Source organism: Microplitis demolitor, chromosome 5 (genome assembly GCF_026212275.2).
Source record: "Microplitis demolitor isolate Queensland-Clemson2020A chromosome 5, iyMicDemo2.1a, whole genome shotgun sequence".
Classification (NCBI taxonomy): Eukaryota; Metazoa; Arthropoda; class Insecta; order Hymenoptera; family Braconidae; genus Microplitis; species Microplitis demolitor.
Genome location: NC_068549.1, coordinates 22,994,011 through 23,020,961, shown reverse-complemented (window position 1 = coordinate 23,020,961; position 26,951 = coordinate 22,994,011). Strand labels below are relative to the sequence as shown.

At 31.0% G+C, this 26,951-nt stretch overlaps 2 protein-coding genes across 2 annotated transcripts in view; one reads left to right on the top strand and one right to left on the bottom strand.

Moving 5' to 3' along the window:
- Positions 1–1,039: 1,039 nt before the first annotated feature.
- On the bottom strand, positions 1,040–3,549 carry LOC103570786 (origin recognition complex subunit 2). The gene is made up of 4 exons (XM_008548649.2): positions 3,394–3,549; positions 2,690–3,258; positions 2,399–2,613; positions 1,040–1,971 (listed from the first exon to the last, which is right to left on the bottom strand). Exons 1-4 carry the CDS (start codon positions 3,482–3,484, stop codon positions 1,161–1,163), a joined length of 1,686 nt encoding a protein of 561 aa, XP_008546871.1. The 5' UTR covers positions 3,485–3,549; the 3' UTR covers positions 1,040–1,160.
- Positions 3,550–3,996: 447 nt separating this feature from the next.
- Positions 3,997–26,951, top strand: part of LOC103570787 (protein roadkill) — a 57,896-nt gene continuing 34,941 nt past the window's right edge. The window contains exons 1-2 of the mRNA XM_008548653.3: positions 3,997–4,168; positions 4,831–4,883. Of these exons, the coding sequence (XP_008546875.1) occupies positions 4,876–4,883 (8 nt within the window). The 5' untranslated portion in view covers positions 3,997–4,168; positions 4,831–4,875. The remainder of the gene's footprint in view (positions 4,169–4,830; positions 4,884–26,951) is intronic.

Below are 26,951 nucleotides of genomic sequence, written 5' to 3'. Positions count from 1 at the left end.
AACTTAATCTTTTACGCATTAACGGGCGATTTCTTTGTCGCTTAATCAACAAAAAACATATACGTGATGTTAAATAACAACAAACAATAAAAAAATATAAGGATAATATTTTTTATCGTTACCTTGATCGCGGAATCTTGAGATCAAAAAAAATCTCTACATATATTTATTTAACTCTTATTGTTATGACTTTGAGATATTTATAGTGCCGATGTAATGCTGTTATGAATATATGTCATATTTAAATATATTAACTATGAAAATATGAATTATTAATTGAAACCTTGACCTATGGCTATTTTTCACAATTGATTCAATTTACATTTTTTTCAGTCCTTATATTTTTTTATAATTTCGGTTCTTATATTTTTAAAAAAATAAAATTAATTGGCAAGTTAAAAGTCTACTTACCGGAAGTCTGGTGTAATTATTTTGTTTACTTAATGGATTACGAGAACACTAAATGGTTTTTTAATAAATCACTGTTTAAATACATTTTTGTAACGCTGATCAAAACGATTTTTTTAGTGCGCATGCGTGGTTTTTTAGTTTAAATCATCGGTGAATCATGATCTTTTTTTTTAATTTTCCTACTGATGGTTTGTTATTGGCGGGAGATTTAAGAGTTGAGACGAGTGGGAAAAATTATTTTTTTAGCTGAAGGTAAATTGTCGACAGAGTTGACGTTAAGTCAAAATAAAATTTACAATTGATTTTTTAAAACCGATAAATTATTAAAGAAAAAATATTTAAAAAAATTGCACTTGTAGGCTTTTAAATTTTCTACATGTGCATTTTTTTAGTTTTTTTATTTTTATTAAATTTCATTTTTTAAAAAAAATTCGAAATTTTTAATTGTCTGGTAACTTCAGGATCATTTCTGAAATTAGCATTTTTTTTTTTCAAAAAATCAATTACAAAAAAAAACTAAAAATATGCACTTGTAGAAAATTTAAAAAGCTACAAGTGCATTTTTTTTAAATAATTTTTTTTTATAATTTATCATTTAAAAAAAATCTAAAAGTAATTGGACATCTGCTAACTTCAGTATCATTTATTTAATTAATTATAAAAATAACAAAAACTAAGAAATTACTTTATTTTACATGAGTATTAAATGAAAAAATAATTTTTTTATTAAAAAAAAAAATATTTAAAAATTAAGAGGCATCTTGATCCTCAACAAACTTCTGGAGCAGCGCATTATCTAGAGGAATGTCCAAGTACTCAGCGCCGTCGACATTTCGTTTAGTTTTAACGAGCTTGTGGTCCAGGAACTCAGTCAACTGGGCACGTAGTGCAATGTCCGAGCTTACGAGGAACCTTTCCCTGGCACTGCGGTACAAATCCTTGAAAGCCATCCCCGGGTAAAAATTACTCTTGGCATTTTCAATCTGATGTTTTACCAAGATAATGTAAATCGCTTTTGCGTTTGACGTCAGCGACGCAAAGACGTTCCTGAGAGAAGACAAAGCGAGGGCGCCGCTGCGCTGGACCAGGAGCGAACTCTCGTACGAGGTCTCGGCTTCGTAGGGCAGCAGAGTCGTCGTGTCCCACCAGTAGAAATTGTACTTCGCCCGCTTGACGTTGTCCCAAAGGAGTGGAGCGTTTATGTGGTCGACGGAGGCTACCATTCTTACATTAGCGATACCCGCGAGACGTGAAAGCATGTCCTGGGCTTTGTTTGACCGCAGCATCACGCCGTCGATGTTGTGGACCAGTAAATACAATCTGTCATCGGGGTTTTTCTTCATCGTGCTATCGATTATCGCGAAACAATCATTTATGTTTGAGGGGGATTCTAATTCTAACAGCTCGGTTATTATTCCTTCGAGGATGTCTTTTATTGTTAGACTGGGAAAGAAACCGTTTATTACTAACGTCGGGTGCTCGGATATTATTTCCTTGTGAAAATCATTTATTAGATTTCGCTTAGAACCCAATCCGTGTAGTAATAGACTGTAACCTTCTCTATAACATTTAAAATTATGACATTTTATTTTTTTTTTTGTTTCAAATTTATGATTCTGAAATTGACAATCAACAATTTTTCAATTTTTTCTTAATAAATTAATTAAAAAAAAAAAAAAAAAAAAAATATTAATTTAGAGTTTTTAAAAAAAATCAAAAAAAATTATTAGACGTCAGTTTACTTCAGTAGCCTAAGAATTTGAGCTCGTATCAAAATTGTGGGAAAATTTTAAATTTTTAATGAAAAAATAAATTTCTACTAATGATTAGCCAAAAGTCTGATCAGGGTAAAATAAAAATTGTCAATTATATGAGCATTAAAATATTATCCATCAGTTATATGTGATTAATTTGATGCATGAAAATAATCTGAGGTCAATTTAAACGGTTGCAAAATTATAGATATATAAAAAATATGATAACTTACTCGAGTACTTGATACCACATGGGAAATAAATTTCTATAGTTGTCCATAAGACTTTGGATGCCTTCCAAATGTTGTTTGGAAATATAATTTTTATTCTTCAATAATTCCTGAAGCTTTTCCTCCTCCATCTTTGGGTTTTTGAGTTTGCCCAGAGTGTGATCGGACGTGAGCGCCTTCTCCGTTTGACTGACAAAGTATTCATCAGTTTTCAGATGCTGTAAATTCATAAGAACAATAATAAATAATTAACTACTTCAACGATAGTAGTAATTAGAAGTAAAAGCAACTCACGTAATCACGATAGACGATATTATTTTTGGGCCTTCCGCGCCTGCAAGGAGTGATGGGGGTTTGAATCTTTTTGGCAGCAGCTTTATTTTTTTTAGGAGTGACATTCCCGGCATCATTTTCCGCATCTGACTCATCATGATCTTCCTCAGATTCGATATCATCATCATCAGCGCTATCATCACTGGGAACATACTCGCTGTCTTCAGACACAGACTCGCTCTCACTGAAGAACCGAACCCTTGCACTGGATTTGCTCTTGCGAGTCGGACTCAGCTGGTCTATTTTTTCAGCCAGCACTCTGACGGACATGAGATTTTTCCCTGACGATGGTGTTCTGGGAGTCCGTGATTGCAGCGCTTTCTGTGTCATTGCATTTTTTTTAACCGGCGTTTGAAATCCGTAGATTTTATTTCCACTGATGTCTTCATCATCAAACAAAACTGAAGCTTTTTGTACTTCTTCATCAACTCCTTCAAGTTCTTTTTCTAATTCTTCTTTCAATACATTCTTTTCATCTCTGTGTGCTAGATCTGAAGAATCATCTTGTTTATTTTTGCGTTTTGTGCTGCCTGAAAAAATTAAAATTAATTTTTAAATTTTCAAAAATTAATTAATCTTATTAAAGAAATAATTAATAATGAGTTTGAAAAGTCGGTAGAGGTTACATGAATATAAAAATGGGAAATTTACAAAAAATTACGTACTTTTGACAGGTGAAATGTCAACGTATTCACTCAAGTAATTAACAGATCGACGCGGGCGATTTGAACGACGTAAATTATTATTATCACTCATTATTTTAATTATTATAAAATATTTACTGTACAAAATGTTTGTAATTGCTGGCGAGCGGTATGATCTTAAAGGTTATATTTTCATACAGGTATTCGCGGGAAAAAATTTGAATCTGCCGCTAGAGGTCACTGTCAGTTATTTTTTAAATTTACCGCTGAATTAAACTTTCGATTAATTAAAATCGATTGTAATAAATTAGTAATTCAAATTCTTATGAACTAGCCGCTAATTACTACAGAATAAATTATTTTTTAGTTCCGGTCATCGCAACACTTGCGCGCGAATTTCGAATTTAAAATACTGCGGTTTTCAATTTAAATTACAATCCGTACAAAGTAATTTAATTTTTGGTTAAAAAATTCAAAATTCGGTTCAAATAAATCTTACAAGTGAGTAAATAATTACAGTAATAATAATAATTACTACTATTATTGTGATTATGGTTAAAAAAAAAAGTATCGTAGAGTGACGCCATCTTGAGTCGAAAATCCGGAGCACCATTTAAAAGCAAGCAGATGTTGCTCTCACGATGACCGGGTCCTCGCGTACATAAAATTTATTAAACAAAAAAAAAAATTATTGAAATGTCAGGAATAATTAGTGCCAGAGTTTTTAAATTGTCAGTTTTATTTATTAGTGTCGTTAATTTGAATTAAACCAGCGTCCGAATATTATTTTTGTCTCGTAAGTAAACAATCGACCCCAACTCCAACCTTAAAATTTTTATAGCTTTTATTTTTTTTTTATTTTATATATATTTCATTATATTTGATCTCTTACTAACTTTATAACCTTGATTTATAATTGTCGTTAAATTGTTTTATTAATCGTTAATTTTATTTTTAAATTTTTAAATCAATCAAAATTTATTACTCATAATCTCTGCTGGTAATTCACTTTTTTTTATTTTCATTATTATTAATTAATAACTAAAAATTTAATTAAACTTTTTTTATGTTTTATCATGCATTGAAAATAAAGTAGATATTTTTTTTTAATCAACAGAATTAATTATTATAATTTTTTAATTTACGGAATTTTAAAGTTTAAATAATTAATTAAAATAAATATTTATTATCAAGCACGTGGCCACTCAGCTGTTCTATTTATTAATTTGTTTATTTTTTTTAATTAATTAATAAATTGCGAGCTGAGATTCAAATGAAACTGATGCCTGTGCTGAGAGCTATAAAATGAATAAATAAATAAAAAATAAAAAATGTACACGTGTAATACGTTATCTTGAACTAACGTATGACTTTTGAAGAAGGTCGTTCTCAAAATAGAGCGTGAGTTAGTTTATTATTTAATATACATAAGTAATTATTTATTTTAATTTATTGCAGATAACCTTCATTGGAAATTTTTTACCCACGTTAAATTAGCTGTCTATGTTCCGGTGAGTTAAATATTCACATTTATATTTATCATATATTTTTTAATCGTTTTTTTGACGCTTTGTTATGAGAACGTGAAGATTTATGATGGACACGTTCGTTAACAAAATTCATTTTTAATTTATCGATTCCTGGGTAGGATTTTGGGCTTCCTCGATTTTCTTCATTGTTAGAGGTTAATTTTACAGGCGGTTATGAATTTTCAGGAATAAGGGCAGACTTATTTATTTTCAAAAATTATCAGAAATACGAGTGTACATGTAGCAGACAGACAAATTTTAAATTATAAATAAATAGAGTAAATAATTAAAAAAATGATTCTTATAAAAAATGCACTTATTAATTTTTAAATTTGAGAAATGTGCATTTTTTTTTAATTTTATTTTATTAATTATTAACTTAATTTATTTATAATTTTAAATTTGTCTGATGCCTGCTACATTCACACTCATAAAGTTAGCAGACAATTAGTGATTTTTTGGATTTGTTTTTTCAACAAATAAATTACAAAAAAAAAAAAATGGGGGACATGTAGAAAATTGAATAAACTACAGGTGCAATTTTTTCAAATATTTTTTTAAAAATAATTTATTGTTTAAAAAAAACTCTAAAATCTATCAGACGTCAGCTAAACTCTAATATACAAAAAAAAAAAAAAAAAAAAAATTCTGAGTAAATTTATGAATTTCCTAGTAAAAAAATTTCAAAGTTCAAATTCATAAAAAAACAACGAATTAATTTCCGATTAATTTTTACGGCAACATAAAATATTGTTTATAGACTGTACATCATACACAAATCTTTCATATTTTTTTTCAGTTATAAATTATCTGTAAACATTTAAATACCATTTATAAAATTATTACGAAGGTTAATAAAAAAAATGATTTTCGTAACCTTGACAACTTAAAGTTAAAATTAAAAGCAAATCCAAGCGTTTATTAAACACGCGGAAGTGACGTTTAATCTGACGCATGAATAATGTATTTAATTATTATTTTTTATCGTTACCAACTAACCAAACAAGTTACTCTATCTAAGTTCACATAATAAAACCCATGACAAATGTCATCATGTACTATCACCTTCATTATTATTTACTTTACTACCGAAAAAATTTCCTCACGCCCATTGGCAGCGTCGACTATCAACTAAACCCATTTACAAAACTTATAATTTTTTTTTTTACTTAAAATTAAATTTAAATTTAAATTCAAACCTTCTATTACCCAATTAAATTCCATTAGTACCTTGGGTTTGTGAGAATATTCTCAATAATATTATTAGTTATTACATTACTGTCGGGCTTCCAAGACACTATTGAATTTCTCAGACATGGTAATTTAATTTCAAAAATATATAAATATTTTTAACATCAACGCGCAGTTTGAAAATTATACAATTTAATTATGATCGCGGTGAAAATTTTTGAATTTGTTTTCTAACGGCTTAATTTAAAATAAAAATAAAAATAAAAATATGCACATATAGAAAATTTGAAAAACTATGTGTGCAATTTTTCCAAATATTTTTTTTTTCATAATTTATTGTTCAAAAACAAATCCAAAAATTATTAGACGTCGGGTGACTTTAGTATCATATTTAATTATGTTGTAATTTTTTGAAAAAATGTATTTGTCAATCAATTAATTTATTGAGTAATTAATGAGTTATAAAAGCAAAGTTAAAAATGAAGATTATTATTATTATAAAATAAAGTTAAATATTTATTTAATTTATTTGAATGTTTAGTGTTTGTAGATTTTATTAAAATTTACATTGAACATGAGTTTATTACGAGGTTACAGACTAAACATAACGTAATAATCCACTTTGCGTAATTGCTCCCACCAACTTAAATATTAAGTAAGTTTTATAATTATTAATAGGACACAATAAATTTATTGGTGGCATACATTTTCGAAATTCAATTATTTATTATTATTATTTACAAAATAATAATTATTGATGTCAAGTTCAGGCAAATATTTATAATCGCTTTGAATTTATATTTATTTTTACTTTTTATTCATTACCGCTTTCATTATTTTCCTGCATTATCGGTCTCGATTGATAAAACCAGACTATAGGCGGCAAATCATTCTGATTGGCTGTAGGTCATTTTATTTTTGAACAGCGAAAGTTAATTGCAATGACAGAAATTTTATTTTTTTTATAAATAATTTCGGGTATTTTTGGTTTTATGAAAAACTGATGGAGTCAAAACAAATTGAGGGAAAAGTTCATAGATAGGCGAGAAAGCTATTTTTGGAAAGCCAAAGGTGGAAAAAATAAGCTATTTTTGGGAAGTTAATAATTAATTGAGTTTCCTGTCGATTTTGATTGTTCATTTTTTTATTGGCTCAAGGATTTTTGTTGTTTATATACAGAATTTTTTTTCTTGACTGATTGAAATATTATTCTTCTAGCTATTTTTGGAAATCATTATTTATTTATTTTTAGCCGATATTTGAATTTGAATCGATATCCGACATTTTGATTTATTTCTGTTGAGAGATGTCTTCTTGATTAAATCGTCTGTGAAAAACTTTAATGCATAAATTAAATTAGGCAGTGTTTTGGAAATGTTCAAATACACTCTTTATGATAGAACATATGGTTTTTAAAAAAAAAATTTAAAAAACCGTTGAAATTATTTGTAAATTCTAAAAAATTGAATTTAATTATTTCAAAACATCAAAAAATAAAAAATGTCGCGTAAATTTTTTTGATTTTACATAAATTTTTTTTCAACACTTCTGTAAGCTAGAGTTTTCTCAAAAGACTCGTTTCGTACTCCCGAAAAAATCCAACCGACGCCATAGTTTTGGTCAGGATCGCTTTCTAAGAAATTCTATAGAAAATCGATACATAATTAGACAAATCTATACCATTATTAGACATCTCTTGCGCATGTCAATGCAGAACTAAAAAGTAATTGAAATGAAGAGCAAAAAGAATTTTGAATTGGCTTTTTGAAAATCGCGGCTTTTAATAGCGGGAAGTTTAAATTTAAAAAAAAAGTAACGATTGAATATAAATTGAGTATAAAAGAATGTGATACTTAACAATTAGTTGGTTCACGGCAAATCAACTAGTGAAATCGGCATGTCTTGACAAAAGTGAAATCCGCGTGACTTTAAGGGAACTCTCTTTTCTCTGGTCTTTCTTATGAGAAAAAAATAAATAACTGGCGTTACTGCAGCCCGTGGAGCACCGCGACCGAGTGATATTATACATACAGTGATAGTAATAGTATCACTACTAGTATTAGTAAATATATATATCGGTGTGATGGTAAATGTTACAGAGATCGCGGATTGTGGCATTACGATCAGATCGTAACAGCCCAGAGTTGCAGCGGCACGAAAAGTTAACACGAAAGTCTACTATTATTTAAATAATATAAAGCGTTGAGTTGTCTATCTAAGAGTGGGAGTGCTATCTCAGGTATGAGCTATGAGGTGAGCCGAATAAGAGTATGGGTATGGGTATGAGGGGTGACAAGAGAGTTTTATTTGAGGTAGAATAAAAAAAGTAATATAAAGGAAGAGAGAAGTTGATCCGATCGAGGTCCCCCGGATATGTCTTCGGTCATGGAGAAGCAGCGTATACATTGTATATCTGGGTCCTCTAAAATGTGTTACAAGAACGTTTGCCCCGGTCGAGTGATACGACGCGCGGGCGCACACATTCGCTCGAAAGTAAGACAAGGATTCGAGAGAGCGGTTGCTTACTACTCATTCATTCCTTTTCTCGTTATTATTTTATATATATATTTATATAAATATATATATATGTAAATGTGTGTGTACACAATACAGTACATATTATATTACTATATACGTATCTTCTCATTTATTTCCGCTCAGCAAAAAAATATCATATTAAATATTAAATATCAACCCATATTTATTTTTATAATGAAAAAAGAAAATTTTTTATTACGATAATTAAAAAAGAAATTGAGTCGTTTTTATTTGACAAAAAAATTATTATTTAGAGCATTCTTGGGAAAATTTTTAAATTACGGAGTAAATATTGAAAATACAGGGAAAGTTAATCAGACCTTTTTTGAAGGTTGTAAAATTTTCTACAATAAAGGTCTCATTACTTTTTTTCGAAAAATTGATATTTTGGCCACTGGGCCTGTAGAAAAAGTTGTTTTGATTTTTTCATTGAGCAACCAATAGCGTCAAGTTATTTTCTGCCTCAAAAAATAAAAATATGAAAAAAGTATAAGAGATCTTTTTTGTAGATTTTTGAATTCTCTATCGAAAAGGTTCTTATGATTTTTCCGATAAAATCGATAGGTCGCAAGTTATTTAAAAGAATACTCCAAATTTTTTTTTATTTTTAATAATATTAATTACAATATTTATTTATATTATTATTTATAAAAGAAAAAGAAATTCGTTCCATTAAAAGTAATAATAAAAAAAAAAGAAATTTAAAAATAAAAAAATTGACATGAAAAAGATGAAAGAGAAACTAATGAAAAGTTGGATATCGAGTATGACCTCGAGATCTTTATAATTCAAAAGAATCAAATGTAAATATCCACTGATCTTAATTCATCGATTCCTTTTTCATGTAATGTTTAACCATATATTTTTAAATTGCAATAAAATAAATATAAAAATACTAAAAAAAAAAAAAGATACCCTAGAAATAATAAAACCACATCCATTATATAAACAAAAATAAAAATAAAGAAAAACAATATCACATACATCTCTATAAATATATATATATATATATATATAAAATATAAATGTTTGATGCGGATGTGTCACAATAATCGATCGCGTGACGAGCTTTTGTAACAAAGGGATAGATAGCAAACAGCCCTTTACTAAATATGTATATATATATATGTATGTATATATATGAGGTGAATTCCCCTTACGGTTATCACGGTTGCTCGTTTTTATTTTAAACGTCACAAAATTAATCCGGGTCATTACTGACGTGTCAGGGTTCTTTCTATCAACATCACTTCCATGTCACGGGTTTATTTATTTTTATATTTAAATTTTATCACCGTTAAATTTAGTTAATCTAAAGAGTGTTTACCATGCGTATCATCAATCAATACCAAATACACTTTATTATTTATCAATCGGTATAAATAATTTCCCCGTACGTTGACAATAAATATTTTTAAAAAGCAATTGCTCATTCTCCTTTCAAAAAGACCGCGTTAACAAATAGAGTGTGCAATGATACACTTTACGCTTACTTTGAATTTTATATATATTTTTGTTGTATTGTATCATTGTTTTTTTTTTTTACACTGTCTTCTTCCTTGTACCGCGGACGAGGTCTGATTTAATTCGAGTGACAAGTATAATTATGAAATTAAATAAATTACCAGGTTTTGGTTTGGAGTAAAAACTGATGAAAGTTTTAGGAAGAAAAAATATTATTCTGGTCATAAATAGTCGGAATACGGACATATTATTTAATACGTAAATGCCACCATGAGTTCACGGCCCTGTAACGAGATTACGGTACACACTAGTTCCATTGGATTTGCATACAGACCCGGGTTCCTGGGTTCTCATTTCCGCATTTGCCTAAATCGAGGTCGTGTACTCTCGACTGATACATGAATGGCTTCGGTTTAATTGACATTTTATTCGGTTCTATTTAATTCAACAACTCATCCTAATTTTAAACCGTCAGAATATTTAAAAAAAATTTTTTATTTTGGAAAATTAATTACTCGGGGATTCAAATGTAAAAATGAAGAGAAGTGAAACTCAGTGGCAAGTTGGCATAAAAAAAAATTTGAAGTTTATTTTACTCGGAGAAAGCAACGTGTTTCTATACCGAAATCTTCAAAGCGAAATTTTTTTCAGGGGAAGAAAAAATCTGAAGGTTGTCGAAACGTACCGTCTCGCCGAGGTGTCCTTGGCTGGCTGACATCTTTTTTTTTTTCATGTATATGTATATATCTTTCTATCGAGTTGATAATAGAGTTAACGAAATATAAAAGTGTGGTCTGAGAATAATGTAAGAAAGAGTTGAGAGACTTGTGTCCGAGTATAATGGGATCTTGGTGATTTAAATAAACGTGAGAATATAAAATAGAGAGAGAGACAGTGTAGATGGAGATATATGGAGAAAATAAAATGTATGTAATAGGATGACTCAAAAAAATATTTTCTTATTCTTGAAAAGTTGGTTAGAAAAAAAAATCGTACCAAGTCTGAATAATTTGAAAAATTTTCCTTCTTACAATTTTATTACATAGAAAATAAATTATTTGAAAACTGTTACTTCAAAATATGAATTTTAAGAGCACGCGCGAAAATTTCGGTTTTCAAAATTTTGATATTTTTGAGCAGCCGTCAAAACTTCATATTTCTATATAAAATTGACTGTAATAGAAAAAAAATCGATTTTTTTTAAATTTCAAATTATTAAAAATTTGGCGGGTTTTTTTTTATTTTAAATTTTTGGAAATTTGGCGGGTTTTTTTTTATCATACGCTAATTTTTCCAAGGAAAGGAGTAAAAAAAAATTGAAAATTTTTGGAGCTACCCTGGTACGAATACATTAAGAAAATGGAGTGAGAAATAAATAATAATAATGATAAAAAAAAAAAAAATAAAAACATCCATCGGTTCGATTTGACACAGATCTTTATCCATGAGCTGCGCTCTAGATACGGTGCAACCTCTGCTCTTTTAAACTGATCGCACGATTTGAGAAGGTCGTGTTCCGTTAAGTTTATATTTATTTTAATTTGCATACATAAACATTTTTAAAATCCATGAGCATTAATTTATAATTATAATTATAAATAAATAAAGAGTCGGCTGGTATGTAATTTTCGTTTAAACAAATGACGGGTTTGTTTGCTTTAGCTTTTAATTTATATTTTGGCTCCGGTGGAGTGTTTTATCGTTGGTTTATCCTCGGTACGGTCTTTTTATCATTACTCGCGTAGCTGGATGAATCCCTGTGGACGATGTCTACTATAGTAGGAATAGACGGAGTGGATGAGTGGATGAGTACAAATACGGAGGATAGGAGTAGAAGGGAAAGGAGTGAAGAGAAGAAAGGAAGAATGCCTGGAGACTTGCAAAGCTTCCGAAGTGTTATATTTATGCCCGAAGCATGTTGTAGACCGTAAAAGCGTAGTCGCAAGAAATTCAACCTCACCCTAGGCATATTAAATATCTCCGAGACAACGTCGTTGGACATATTTGGAGCCTTTGCTCAAGACTCACCCTCGTGCTTTCCTCGCTTTGTTCTTGCTCTTATTCGCTATTCGTCAGACACTACATCCACCGGATTTCCGTTAATGTACTCTTTATCTAATACTTTTTACTACTATCATTTATCAATAATTAATTATTTACAAACGGAAATAAATTATTCAAACTTTCACCGCGAATTTTAAAAAAATTAGAGATGTCAATTTTAAAAAAAATTTGAATTTTTTCAATCTAAATTTTCAAAGCCAAATAAAGATTTAAATTTTATGACAAAATCTTTCAAATGGAATTTTAAAAAAATATATAAAACTAGTGAAATGTTTAGTGAAACTTATCAGTTGACAAAATCGAGAGACAGTTAGCAGGGAGTGAATTCCATTTAAATTTCATACATCACAGTTCACATTTGAGAATGTGGGTGGTGGTGGTGGTGTTCCTGGTTACCGCAGTAAAATAGCCTCTGTGTATAAACCACCGCGTACATGACATTTTCAGCATACGATGGACAGACACATGCATTCTCTACACACATTGACATATCAACATCTACATATTCGCGTTCCATACTCCGGTTCTAAACTACATCAAGTACCGAGTGCTGAAGAACTAGAAGGATCGTTGGAACGTAATGTAACGTCGTAACATTATGTAAATCTCATGTTTCACAGCCACACACCAACACACACCATAGCCAGAGATGTGTGAAATGCATTTGTCTCATACCACTTCTATTATGCCAAGTGAATGAGTATAAAAGATAATAAATAACTTTTTATACGACATATTTTATACAGCATCGTGATGTGAGTCGACTCGACAAATACATACGCGGCAAATGATTCACATCTCAACGCACTCGGTGACATTAAATGAATGAAGTCGTCTGGCTTTATATTTAATTTCTGACGTTCTCGGTTATACGGAATTTAAAAAGCGGCATTTATGTCCACATATAATACTAAACTCCCCATGCAGTAAAGCCTCGATCGGTTAAATTACAGACTTCCGATTTAAATTCACACCTTAATGGTGTGCATTTAAATTACTACTATTATAACATGCTAACGACAATTCTTAGACTCACGGGTCGTTATTTACTTTTATATTTATATTTATTTATCATTCAGTTAATACATGCTCTTAGTTCATATATATCTATATATATTTATATGTGCATATGGTGTGCTCAAGGCAATTACGATAAATTTAGTGATTAGCCCTGAAATTATATTCAAGTATAAATTTATATGTACATTTTAATGTATATATATTTATAATAGAAGGATTGAAGAGTTGCAGATGTGTTTATAAACACCGTGAAATGAATTGCTACGGTTAATATATATTACTTAGTAACAAGTAACCGTTTTCTATGCTTAGTATTTTTTCAGCCTCGTTTTATTTCATAAATAAATAATTAATGATTGATTTAAATTCGGGTTTCGTTGTTTAATTAATAGGTCAGTTTCTATAACATCGAGATTTAAATATTATTGCAGACAATAAACTTTTATATATTTATATTTTATAAATTTTTTATGAGGGGTTGATAAAATGGGCTCTCAGTGGTATTAATGCTAGAGTAGGCCCGCATGAAATCGAGGGGTGAATTATAATGGCTGCCTACTTCCACTTCACTACTTCCCCATACATATATATTTATATATATATATATATATATATATATACATATATATTTATATATATATATATATATATATATATATATATATATATATATATATATATATATTTGTATCTATAGATTTCTGTATGTCGAGGGCAGAAGTTTCTCTCTTTTAACGATCTCTCTTACTCTTCTGATATATACACGCACATATATATGTATATATATATATATATATATATATATACACCTATGTCCTCGATAATAACAGTTATGAAACATGGCCGCGATAGTGAAAGTGGCGTATGTACGTTTCACAACAATGTATTATTGCTAGCTTGGTAAATATCTTGACCAATGATATTAATATTTTTATTTTTATTTAAAAATTATTTTAAATTTGCATATCGACCTCATTAGCATGGATAATTATTATTTTATTCTCTACCTTATTTTCGTTTTAATTTTTCACGTCACTAATCTCGTCTGCTTTAACTAAATCACAAAAAAAAAGTCACAATTCAAATTTAATAATTCAAATATTTTTTCCCGCGAAATTTATAAATTAATAATTTCCACTTTAAAAATTAAACTTTTTTATCAGACTATGAATGTATCTAGTGTGTGGAAAAATGATAAGAAAAAGTAATAGAGATAGAGATAGAGGAGTTTTAAATAAAATGAACATGTTCTGGGCCGCGCACGTCTGAGCTCTTATTCTCTTGAGTTGAACTCAGTCAATCTTAATTACTCGTCCTTAATTACTCTCACGGATAAGATAACAGTGCAATCGTTGATTATACTACATATAAGTATATAAATAAAGTATATTTATATATATATATATGTGCGGGGGCGGGAAGGGTGTGTCGGTTTAAAAAAATCATCAGTCCGACCTCGATCAATTACGCTATCGGGAGATTGTAAATTAAAATTAATTATTTATTTTCATTGAATTAAATTGTCAAACTAAGATAAAGCTATCAGATATGCTATCATTTATTTTAACAGAAATGATAATGATAATAGATTTGTTGGAGGTGTGCGTGTCGAACAAGTCCAGTTTCATATCATTTTTTATATATTTATATTTTAATTTACATTGCCATTACTCATCGTCTCGGAACTCCTGGGATGTATTCTCCCGACCTTCCGCCCACCTTTCACCTCTAGAGAAAGACAACAAGAGGTTATTTGTGAGACAGACGCGAGATATTAAGTGAAAAAGAGAGAACAAGTTGAGCCAGCAATTGATCCATTGTGAAATCAAAATAACGGCATTCTCCTAACCTGGTTTTATTAACTTCTAATCATCAATTCATGCCCTTGGCTATGCTAATTTTTTTAACTTTATATTTTATCTTTATTACGATTCCTCAAAAAAAAAAAAAAAAAATCAACCAAAAAAATTTATAATTTACTTTTTAAATTAAACGGAAGTAAATTTATTAAATTTTTTTTTTTGACTTAAATAAATATATAATCAAGGTAAAATATAGCAATTTATTATTTTAAAGTGATTAATATTTTGTACTTTTTTTTTATCAATAACATTGAAGTAAATTTCAATTTTTTTATTTTTAAAAAAATTTATTTATTACCGCGAAATAAACTCGAACACGCAAACTTTAAAATTTAATTTTTTTCACGACCCCGATGTTTCAAAAGCCAGTAAACGAATTCCCATATCAAAATAAAATTTTATCATTTAATTTTCCCGCGAAAATTTAAAATTCAAAATTCAGTACGTAGTCAAAAAAAAAAAAGTAACATCAATTTAAATGAATTGCATAGAAGCTGTCCCAATTAGTGGCACTTTATCCATAAATCACGTGTGCATAAACAAATGTTAAAGTAATTATTGTAATCAGAATAGCAATCGTAAGCTTAATACTAACTCATATGACCCGTAAATCCCAATTTAACATGAGGAAAGCTATTATACATATATATATATATATATATACATATATGTTATTATTATTCCGTGGCATTTGGAATCTCGCGTTGGCGAACATTTTGTCGAGTGTTGAATTCATACAAATGATCTCCACAATCTATAAACTATACAACAATAAAACACCTACACATACACACATCCATACACATAAATCGTTAACGCTACATGCAACATCACAATACCTAAATGCATCACATACGAAACGTAAAGTTGCAATGACACAGATGTGTTGGTTGTTCGTTCGGTTGATCGCTTAGTGCACGTCAGCATTTAGCCGCGTTGTTATTGTTATTGTTTGGCTCCTGGATTAAAAGTGTTAGTTTATAATATATATGAAATATATACATATATAGATATATGTTCTGTATATGTAACCTGCAATGCCGAGCGAGCGAGTGAACATATGAACATATGAGTAAACGAGAAGGAATGAGTCTGAGTATGAGTAGTCTGCTGCATGTGCACACATTGTGTGTCGTGTGTTACGCTGCAGCGATGCTGAACCGAGTCACCGAGGCTGTAACACAATTTTCTGGTGTTTGCACGTGTCAGGGCTATATACCACGCCACGTTACATTACTTGTTACTATACTCGTTACTCGTTACTTTGTACCCCCTCTAGTCTCTCCCTCTCCCCCTCCCTCTCTCGGTCTATTCATTCCTCTATATGTCATACGGTCATCTCAACGATGTCATTCGATCTGCAATCTCGTGCCACTTGTACTTTATTTAATTGTTAACATGTCTATACATACCTACAACTGCACACTTACATTGCGTAATATTTTATTTAACTGTTTATCTCATACTTTTAATTTGTTTGTCATTAACTTACATCTATAGTTATTTTTTTTTATTATCCAGACTTTAAACTTGTCCTTCGGTTATTTTTTTTTTCTTTCAATACGGAAGTATTTTATTTTTAAATAACTCTTTATTTAAGTTTATTATATATGCTTATAAATCAAAGTTCGTTATTAGTAATTACTTATAAAAGTAAAAAAATTTAATTTATGGGTTTAGTAAAGGGCGAAATATTAATGCGACCTTTGAAAAAAAATAATAAGAGGTAAATTAAAAATGGCGGGAAATTTAAATTTATTTAAAAAATAATAATCACTGATTTTTATATTTAGAAAAAAAGTTGAAGGATTTTAGATCATTAAAGTATATAACAATAATTATGTTTGACATAAAGATGTAGGTAGAGTTAAGTCTACAAGGGTGTGACTACTTGGGGTGTAAAGAAGTGTAGATCCGTTTAAATTGGTATTGTATATATATAACAATAATAAAATAGTGTAGAGTAATGTATGAGCGAGATAGATAGAAGGTCGAGTCCCGAGGACGTAGTGACCTCGACTCCTCGTGTCGTCCTCGAACTCAGTTTACTTGAATTCCCAATTGCCTCTCGGGCGACTCTGGTACGGGTGTTCCTCCTCCTCGTGCCCACGTAACAAGGTGGCTCCTCTAGCTCTGATGTCAATACACAACCCCCTGAGGATCCCGGCACCGCGTGGCTCCGCACCCCCAACGCCTCGCCAATAGACCCGCGTTATCATTTCTCCGCCTCTCATCCCTCATCTCTCACCTTCCGCCCACTCACTCACTCCTTTTCATTGTATCGACAGCGTTTTAATTACGCTCTGCTGGAAACCTTCACTCTTTTATTTATTTTTATTTCATCAATTCCCTTCCCTCTGTAAAAATTTCCTTCAATTAAATCCATAAAAAATAATTATTTTCCTTACACAGGATTTAAATAAATTGGAATCCACATATCAATTATCAATTGCAGTTTTAAAAATAAAATCCCGCATTCGGTCCTCGGAGCTCATTTCTGGAATAAGTAAATAAAAGTTGAAAAAAGGTACAAGTAATATAATAAATGTAGCGTACTTTTGTAAGGTATTATTAATGATTTCATTGAAACTGGGCAAGACAAACAACAGCAATGGCTGGTTGTTGTTATGGTACTAGTACCCAAGCCCCGGATCTACACCAGGGTAAGTCTGTCAGAGGTTTTTTATTCTTCCATCCCTTTCCTCTCTGGTTCTCTCGCTCCCTGGTTCGCTCGAATTTCCTCCATCGCTGATTTTCTCCGTAAATGCACGTGCAGCATTGCGCAAGAGCATTCACCCCGCTCAATACCGAACACCATTAGTACCGAGCACTACCTACACTACCACCTTGTACATACTTAATATCACTACCACCACTTGATACAATACGAATGCTACAGGACCAAAGGGACACCAAACCACCCGCATTATGTCACGCGATCTTCCTGGGATACTGAATCCTATAAAACATTCATCTTACATCCACACCAAAATATCGCTAATTTAATTTACATCCAGACACTGGATCCAATCTCCTAATCAAACTCCAATTACCGCTCTTACAATTTGATTATTATTTTTTAAAGGCTCATACATTTCTGGGTTTTATTATATTTTTAAAATAAAAGCCGCGATTATGAAAGTTCGTGAACAAATGTTAGAATGAAAGTTGTAGCTTTCTATATTAAATTTCAAGGATATCTGGATTATCGAATAGAAGGATTTTATGGGCCTTTTATGTGCGAACGCTCGACTTTTTATACTTTTAATTCACGGTACAAGTAGACCGAATTAATAACGTCACATCTTCACTACATTCACGTCAACTCCATTAGCGTGGCCTTTATCACCAAATGTCATTTACAATTTTATTTTTTTTACAAGGTTCTGACGTTCTATTTTGTTGACGTTCTATACTTTTTAGTTTTTATTTTTAGTAATGAGACTAAACGACCGTAATATTTTGAAAATTATTTTTTTTTAATACCGCGCTTTTTAAATTTTAGTTCAAAATTAATATTTCAATTTTTATCGGCACTTTATAAATATAATATACAAATATCATTCATGTAAGATGACTCGAATGTGAGATTAGGAAATTTTTCATGGAAATTTTCTCTCATAATTAAAATTATTATAAAAAAAAAAAAAAAAAAATTCATTTTTATTCAAATTCAAAATTTAAAAATTACTAGAGTCCACTTTACCCCGCATTGAACATGACTCGAATATCAAAATAAAAATAAATAGATTCAATTAACATATTAATTAGTTTCGAGTGATAAAAATCGCATCTAGTTAATAGAAAGTAGAAAGTCAAAGGTTCGAATCCCATGTTAGTATTTTTATTTAATTATTATTATTATTATTTTTTTTTTTTTTATTAAAAATACTAGATTATTAATCCCGATATTGGTTAATTAATAATTACAAAAGCTTATATGGAGTAAAAATTTTTTTTTTGAAATCGAAAAAATTTAGCGCGCGTATGTTTAAATAAATAAACGAGTTTGAAGCATATAAAGGGGAAAACCGGGCCGCGTATTACAAGAAAAGCCAGAAGAGTAACCAAGAGAGCTATTCGCTCGAATATTTGAGGTCGGAGATATAAATAAGTGGTAATATCAACAGACGTTTGTGTGTTGGCCGTTTGCTCGAGTTTTGATATCGAATGTGTGCTCGTTCATTCGTTCACGCATATCTATATATACTAATATATAATATAATTCCCAGTGAACTCGTTTATCCTCCTGACTTATCAATAAGCAATAAATCAAAAATAATAAAATAAAAAAAAAATGCAATTGTCAATAAAAATGAGCGAAGAAAAAACAAACAATTGAAGCAATCAATCGGGCATCCTTAGTTGCATTGATGGGACTTATTCACATGATGTCGGCCAGAAGTAATCGAGCCCACGTGCGTCGCTTGACAGCTCACGCTCTGTAATGCACACACTCATTGCACTCACACATTAGACAGTGCATACGTATGTATACCGAGGACTTATCTACGTAACCTACTCTACTATAACAGTTTTACAAACACTTCCTCATTACCGATGTGGCCACGCCGACTCATCGATCCGATTCCAGCACCTCTAACCCTTCTCTTTTACTTCCTCGCCTCTCTCTTTTACTCTCTTTACTCACCATTACTTATTCTCATTCTCTTATCGCTTACACACTTCCCACTTTATTTATTTCTGTCGTTAAACCGATCCTACACTCATTTTATACGGGCATGTTCATATTTTTAATTTCAAATTTTATTTTTAACCGACAGCCTCATTTTCGTCCCAAAAAGTAACTCTCCATGATTAAAAATAACCAAAAAAAAATTTTGCCTTGAACGGGATTCGAACCGCGGACCCAGATCGTAGACAGGCCGAATTGATCAGTAGTTCAGACTGCCAGTGTTTTAAATCTATTAAAATTGTCTCATTGAGCTGGATTTGCAGTGAAATATAATTTATGATAAACATGTAATCGGAATAATAAATTTAGTTGCATTGAGTTTAAAAGATATAGAAGTTGTAGAGGATGGACGTATTATGTTCGCAGCTGGATTTCAGGGCAATGTGAGATGTACAAAGTGGGTGTGTTTAATCAGCAAGTCTGCCAATGGATGCTGCTGCAGGGCCGAAATAATTACGATTTATATACGAGCAATAGTACATACATTGAGTAAGCGTATTGTGTGTGTGCCGGCAGCATGTGGGAGGAAATAGTGGCCGCAATTAACCGCCGCGAGTTCGTGCAAGTCCTCTATCCAACCTGTCAGCTGCAAGGCTACGGCTACACATGCAGCATTCATATTAAATGTGTGTGTGTGAGTGTGTGTGCTATAGAGACCACGGGAACTATAGTCGATCTAATCGATCCTCTATTCTATACTAGGTATGGATGTATAAATGTATGTAGGTATATTATTCTAGATGTTTAGCTCATCTCAACTAATGCAGTATTACCTTACGTACACGTTGCATGTGTGCTATGTCGTCCGTGTCGTGGTGCTCTCAGCCCTGACCTGCAGTATCAAGCGTTAACCTCGCTATGGCTTTGCCAATCTCGGTTTACTAGAGTACTTGACATCTACATTAATAAAAATATTATTTTTACTTATTTTTATTCAATTACGCTGCTTTTTGTTGTCTATGCATATTATACCCATTTTTATTTCAAGGCAGCAGCTATTTTATTCCTGAGTAATTGCCCAGCTTTCAAGCGTCCCCTATTTTCCTCCGAAAAAATACTCCTTCAGGCTTTTTTGTCATTTTTATTTTTAATCTTATCAACATACTGCCCGCTAGATAAAAATAATCGCCACAACCCACCGGAATTTTATTTCATACCCGAATATGTTTATATTCAAACTCCCATTTCTATGGTTCGCTACAATTTTTCGATTAATCATCGAAACCAAAATACTTACTGAGTTCAAATGACTATTTCCATCAATCGAGGACTGTGTAGATAAGGTTTAAAAAAAAAATTTTGAAAAAAGACCTACAGCAACCTTTTTTCGGGCCGAAAGTTTATAGGCACTATAGAAATTTTTCTAAAACGCCTCGTATCTTTTGATCATAAAAAATTGAAATCTCCTTATTTTTCAAAGTTTTTTTTTTTAACCTCAACTACACATTCCTGCCTTACTAAAAAAAAATACTAAAAGCTCTCAAGTCGATAAAAAAAATAGATACACATCAAAACAAAAATATTTTCCTTAAAAAAAAAAATACACTCCCATAAAAACTGTGATACTAGTTTATGATAAAACGAAGTAATCAAATGCCTTATACAATTGCTCGGATAACTGTATCTGAAATCGTCCGTCTAAACTAATACACTCCAGCTCAGCTCCGAAGTCTCAAAACACCGTTTATAAGTTTTAATTTATATAAATAAAAATATATATATATATATAGAGATATAAAAAGTCCAGGTCGGCTCAACTAGATAAGAGGAAGAGAGAAATAATTGAGAAGATGTCAAGATGTAAAGAGAATAAGTAGGAAGGCGTTTAATTCCGTGCTCTTTTCTCTAGGCTGCTCTCGATAGAACGAGAACGCAGGTGACGGGTCACCGCGGTAGGCTATTTACCTACTTCAGTCTTCACCTACCTCTCACCTACGTACACCGCCGACGTCTCGCTGATTTTACTCCTCTACATTTATATATATATATACACACAAACATACCAATACAGAACCGACGTTTATTCCGTTTAGGTTTCTTTATAAATGTGGAGGCGTCGTTTAGTGCCGGTTCAACTGTAACGCAAAACTTTTCTCTAAATGTACCAATAAACTATTTTTTTATTTTTTTATCTCTATCATCTACTGGCTTGGTGACCTTCTTTGCGTACTTTTAACAGTATAAATAATTTTTATTTAATATGGTTTTTCAAATAAAAATTTAAACTTGGCGGTATTTTTAAAACTTAAATAAACAAGACATTTTATCCAAGTGCATAAACATCTGGGCATGTGTATCTACACTCGGTGGATTACATGCTACAGAGAGTATATTTACAGCCAACCGAGTTCAACATTGTAGCTGGGGTAGAATGGGTCTTGTGTGAACTCTGTCTTTTTATTTTCTTTGTGCTCTTTTTTTGCGCAAGCATTTTTTATAATAAAGGGCGATAGAAGGAAGGAGAAATAAAAATAATACACTGGGAGGGGGAGGGGAGGGGAGGGACAAAGAGTGATAGTCAACACGTTGTCTGAACTCGTGGGTGTCTTTCTTTATTCTTCATTCGCTCTCCCCTACTTGCCGCCGCGAGATAACGTCAAGTAAAGGGGACAAAGATGATACTGAGGCTTCATCGGGTGCGGTTGCACTCAGTTTTTTTTTTTTTTTTTTTCAGACAATCGTGTCGTAAATGTCTGCAATGCCAAGACATTTACTCCGCCCACATATATATTTTTTCGCATTTAATTGAAACAATTTCTTTCAATTACAATATTAGAGTTTTGTTTTTATTTGAATTTTTTTTTAAAAAAACTTTGCCCAGGATTCGAACCTACGACCTCTTGTTTGCTGATAAAATAAATTTATATAACCCCTTAATTGAAGGGAAAAAAGTATATAGACATAGACAATAAAAAACTTTCTCCTTCGCTTAAAATAAAAAAAAATAAAATATCGATAAAAATAAAAAAAATATTTTTTTAAAAAACGTTGCCAATGTTCTCTCATGGCTTTTCGAGGCATTCTTGCCTGCAACTCAGACGTGCCGAGGCTGTGACCGCGTTTCAGTGTCCTAAGTGGCACGCGCCTACTTGCCCTCTCTCGTCACCTCTCTCCTCATAATTTTCGACTCACGCTTTAATCTTCATCCTCCCACTACACAACAATAATTTACTATCGAATCGCGCCGCAATAAATTTTTTTTTCATCGCCGCGGCATCAAATCATTACCAAAAAAAAAAAAACCTCATCACCGCGATTGATTTTTAGTGATTCGAATTATGGACGAAAGAGACCGACGTTAATTTTTTATCTGATGAAACGAAAGCACATTTTTATCTCGACATATATAGCAGCTGAGTTTAATAAAGTGCCGAGTAATTGAATCTCGCTGTAGAAACGGAGGAAATGAATCCGATAACTCTGGAAGTGGAGATGAGGTTCTGCTGAGGAATATTACAGTGGGATGAGAATTATAATAAGGAGGTGATGCTGATAAAGAATAATAAGAACTTGAGAGTGAGAAGTAAAATGACACTTGAGTTTAATTTATAATCCAATTGTAATTCCACTAAATAAAGGAAATGCTGACATTTATGCGCTAATTGAAAGCGCGGGTGAACATGCCATTGGCTCGTGTCTATTTAATGTCTGCATACAAACACTTGGGATGTGGATTTAAATGTGGAAATGTAAAATATATGTGTAGTGAGATTTACTCGGCTTTAACGCACCCATAGACATCTATCATATATATATATATAGATTGGTGCCGAGTCACTGGAGAATTGAGCGAGAATGAGACAGCATTGAATACATTGAATAAATTTGAATATCTGAAATCGTCTCATGGGTAATCTCTAAAATGAAATCTTCACATCACAGTTGTGGCTGTTTGCTGCAATTAAAATTTCTCTAGTCGTTATACTTCACATTAACGGTTAGATCAATAATTTATAACAACTCCAATTTTACTTTCTTTTAAAACTTTAATTTTTTTTTGTTCTTATTATTAATTATAAGTTGATAAATTTCAGTATGATACGACCGTTGTAAAAGTTTTTTTTTATTCAAAGTATTTAACAAAATGTTTTTTTATTTATTTTAGTTCTGGAGCGAAATTGATTTAATTTTACATTCATTTATTAATTATTTATAAAGCATTCAATTATTCATATTCTTGATATTATAAACCGTTTATCAGTAAATTGATATTGATTTGATTTAAAAAAAAAATTTATTTTTGGAGTAAATTTAAAAATTTTATTTTTATTCTTGTCTAATTAATATTTATATGATCAAGTCATTAAAAACATCCGTGGGGTAAAATGGGTCGTCTAAAAAAATTCAAAATTTTTAGTGATTTTAAAATAATTAATTCAAAATTTAAATCTCATTTCGCGCGTTTTTTTTTATTAATTAATTTTTGAAAAAATTCAAAATTTAATTTCATCCCGCCTTCTGCACATTTATTGCAAATAATTAAAGAACTTGAAATTTAAATACAAATAAAATCATATATATATATATATATCAATGATAATACACTAAACAATTACCGTAATTGACAAATATTATTATTATTGTTGTTATTTATATAAATTTAAAGTTATTTAGTTGAGTAGGCAACACCTACTTTAATTATCGTGTTCTTCCATTAGCCTCATTCGGATTTTCCCCAAGTAAACTAAAGCATAAAGCTTCTATATAAATATATATAGACATAAATTAAAAAAGTGTTGTATTGTGTAGTCAGTACAGTGGTTGGCGTTAAATGCTACACATTTTCCCGTTATTAAAACGCCCGCGGTCGATGTTCGACAGTAAAGTTCTCCTCTACTCTACTGTATACTCATATATATCATATATGTATGTATATAATGGGTTATATATGTTGCTACGAAGGCTCGGCCTGTTGCCAGTCAGCCGTCACGCTCAATTCGCGTCTAGTCGCACTCGAACGAACTCTGATCCACTGACGGCGAGTGCACAGTCTGCAGCCTCACTCTCTATTTCTTTTCCCCCTTTCTCCTCTAGCCTTTTCTATAAATGTTTTATTTTTAACATTGTTTAGAGTAAATAACAAAATAATAATAATAATAATAATAATGAGAAGCTAAAGGTAACAAGAGGGCGTTTGATAGATTTCATCCTTCTCATGCTCGCATAATTCAATCGAAATTTAATTTATTTGTAAATTCAATACGCAATTTCACTTGAATGATTTCGTCACAATAAATCTTTGATTATTTTATATATTATTATATTAAATTTATGTTATAAAATTTTTCATCGAAAGTAAATTAAATAATAAAGTTATGACATAAAATTCAAATTATTATAAAATCAGATATTGGAAAAATTTTTGTGCCAATAGATTGTAAACATTGGCTTTAGAATTTAAAAAAGTATAAAAGGTTTTTTAAAATATTCGCTTTTGAATGATTTTTAGCTCGTACGAGTGCTAGTGTACGAATGAACGGGAATCGGAGATAGGAAATAAAGAAAAATCGAAATCGAGTGAGAGTAAAATAAAAGTGTATGGATGTTCGATACTCGATATATGTATTTTATATTCGATAAATTTTTTGTCAGCCGGATGTGACGACGAGTGCCCACTTTATTGGTCAGGAAACCGACGGCCATTTTGTCTGAGTTTATGTTTTTACGCGAATCCACTTTTCCCTACATCATTTTTCTGAATATTATTGCGGTTTTCTCGGGCACACTGGGCTTGTATTTATTTAGTGATAAAAACTACGATAAATTTCAGTGGTGCCTGAAAAAAAAACGGGAGATAAAAAATCTAAATGGGTAAAAAGTAAACGTCTAAAGGGAGGCAACGAATCTTCCGACGCACTTTGGATCTCAACAGCGTCCAGTTATTGTCGAGGACACTCGAGTTTACTTATATCTGGGGAATAAACTTTTAGTGGACTTGAATGGACTCTTTCACTATCTAAATGTTTCCATTGAAAGTTATTTTTTAAAAATTTTTTCATAAAGTTTTATCTAAATTTTGTTTTTTTGCAAAAACAGCTGGCACTTGAAACAAATTTTTAAAAATAATTTTGAAAACTGCCATAAATAATTAAAATCATCCAAAGTAATCGTAAAATACATAAATTATAGTTTCGACAAAAGAAACCGCACGGTCGGCGGTTCGAATCCGCTTCGCGGTTTTTTTCAAAAAAAAAAAAAAAAATTCGTAGCACTAACGAATGGAATGAATTTTTGAAATAATAATTATTTGAGTAAATAATGAAACAGATTAATTTTATTACAAAACCAACTGATAATTGCTTTTAAAATTTCTCCCACGTTAGCGCAAACTCGAGATAATTAACGTAGCAAGTAGGAATTCTTCGGAGAGTCTATCAGGCAATTAGCGAATTTTCCCATTCGTACAAAACTCTTGGGCATAAATGTATATGTATATATATATGAAGAAAAGTATGTGAGAAGTTTTAGTAGATATCTGTAGTATCAGAGACCAACTGGTGGTATTGGTAAAAACAAAATGGCGGAGTGCTTGCGCCACGCAGCATTCGAAGTAAAGACAGACAGACAGTTCAGGTCATATCCTTAGAAAGCTGTTCTTATTCTTGTTTTCAGCGGGTTGTATATCAAAGAGTTTAAATAAAACAGTATATTATGTAGCCCATTAACTCTCTCGCGAAACTCTCGTTCTCATTTTCTATCATCGTTACATTTTAGTATAAAACAAAACTCTGACACGATTTATCCTCACGGCAATTTGTTCTCGCCTTTTAGTTCAATTTTTTTCATTTTTTTATTATTATTATTTTTTTTGTATCTCACTCAATATCTTTTCACTCTCTCCGTCTATCCCCTCATACTCGGGTGCTACTGTAGAACGTCAATCTCGACTTTTATCGCTCGAGAGTACGCTCTTTCGCTCATCTCTTTTTACATTTTTTTATCATTTTACTCTTCTCTACTCCACTCTTCCATCCCAGCCTCGACGACGAGAGTTACGCTAAGGGATTTTTCGCTTCAAGTGCCGGCTCGACGAAAAATTTAAATGACTGAAGGATAGAAATGAGAGCTAAGAGCACAGAAGATGAGAAACAACGAGAGCTGAGCGTGAGATGAATAACTCGCACGCCTTCAGATAATCTGTACTTTATTTTACTTTTTTTTATTTTTTTACTCTGCAGAATCATTTTAATTTTTTCTGAAAAATAAAAATTCGCT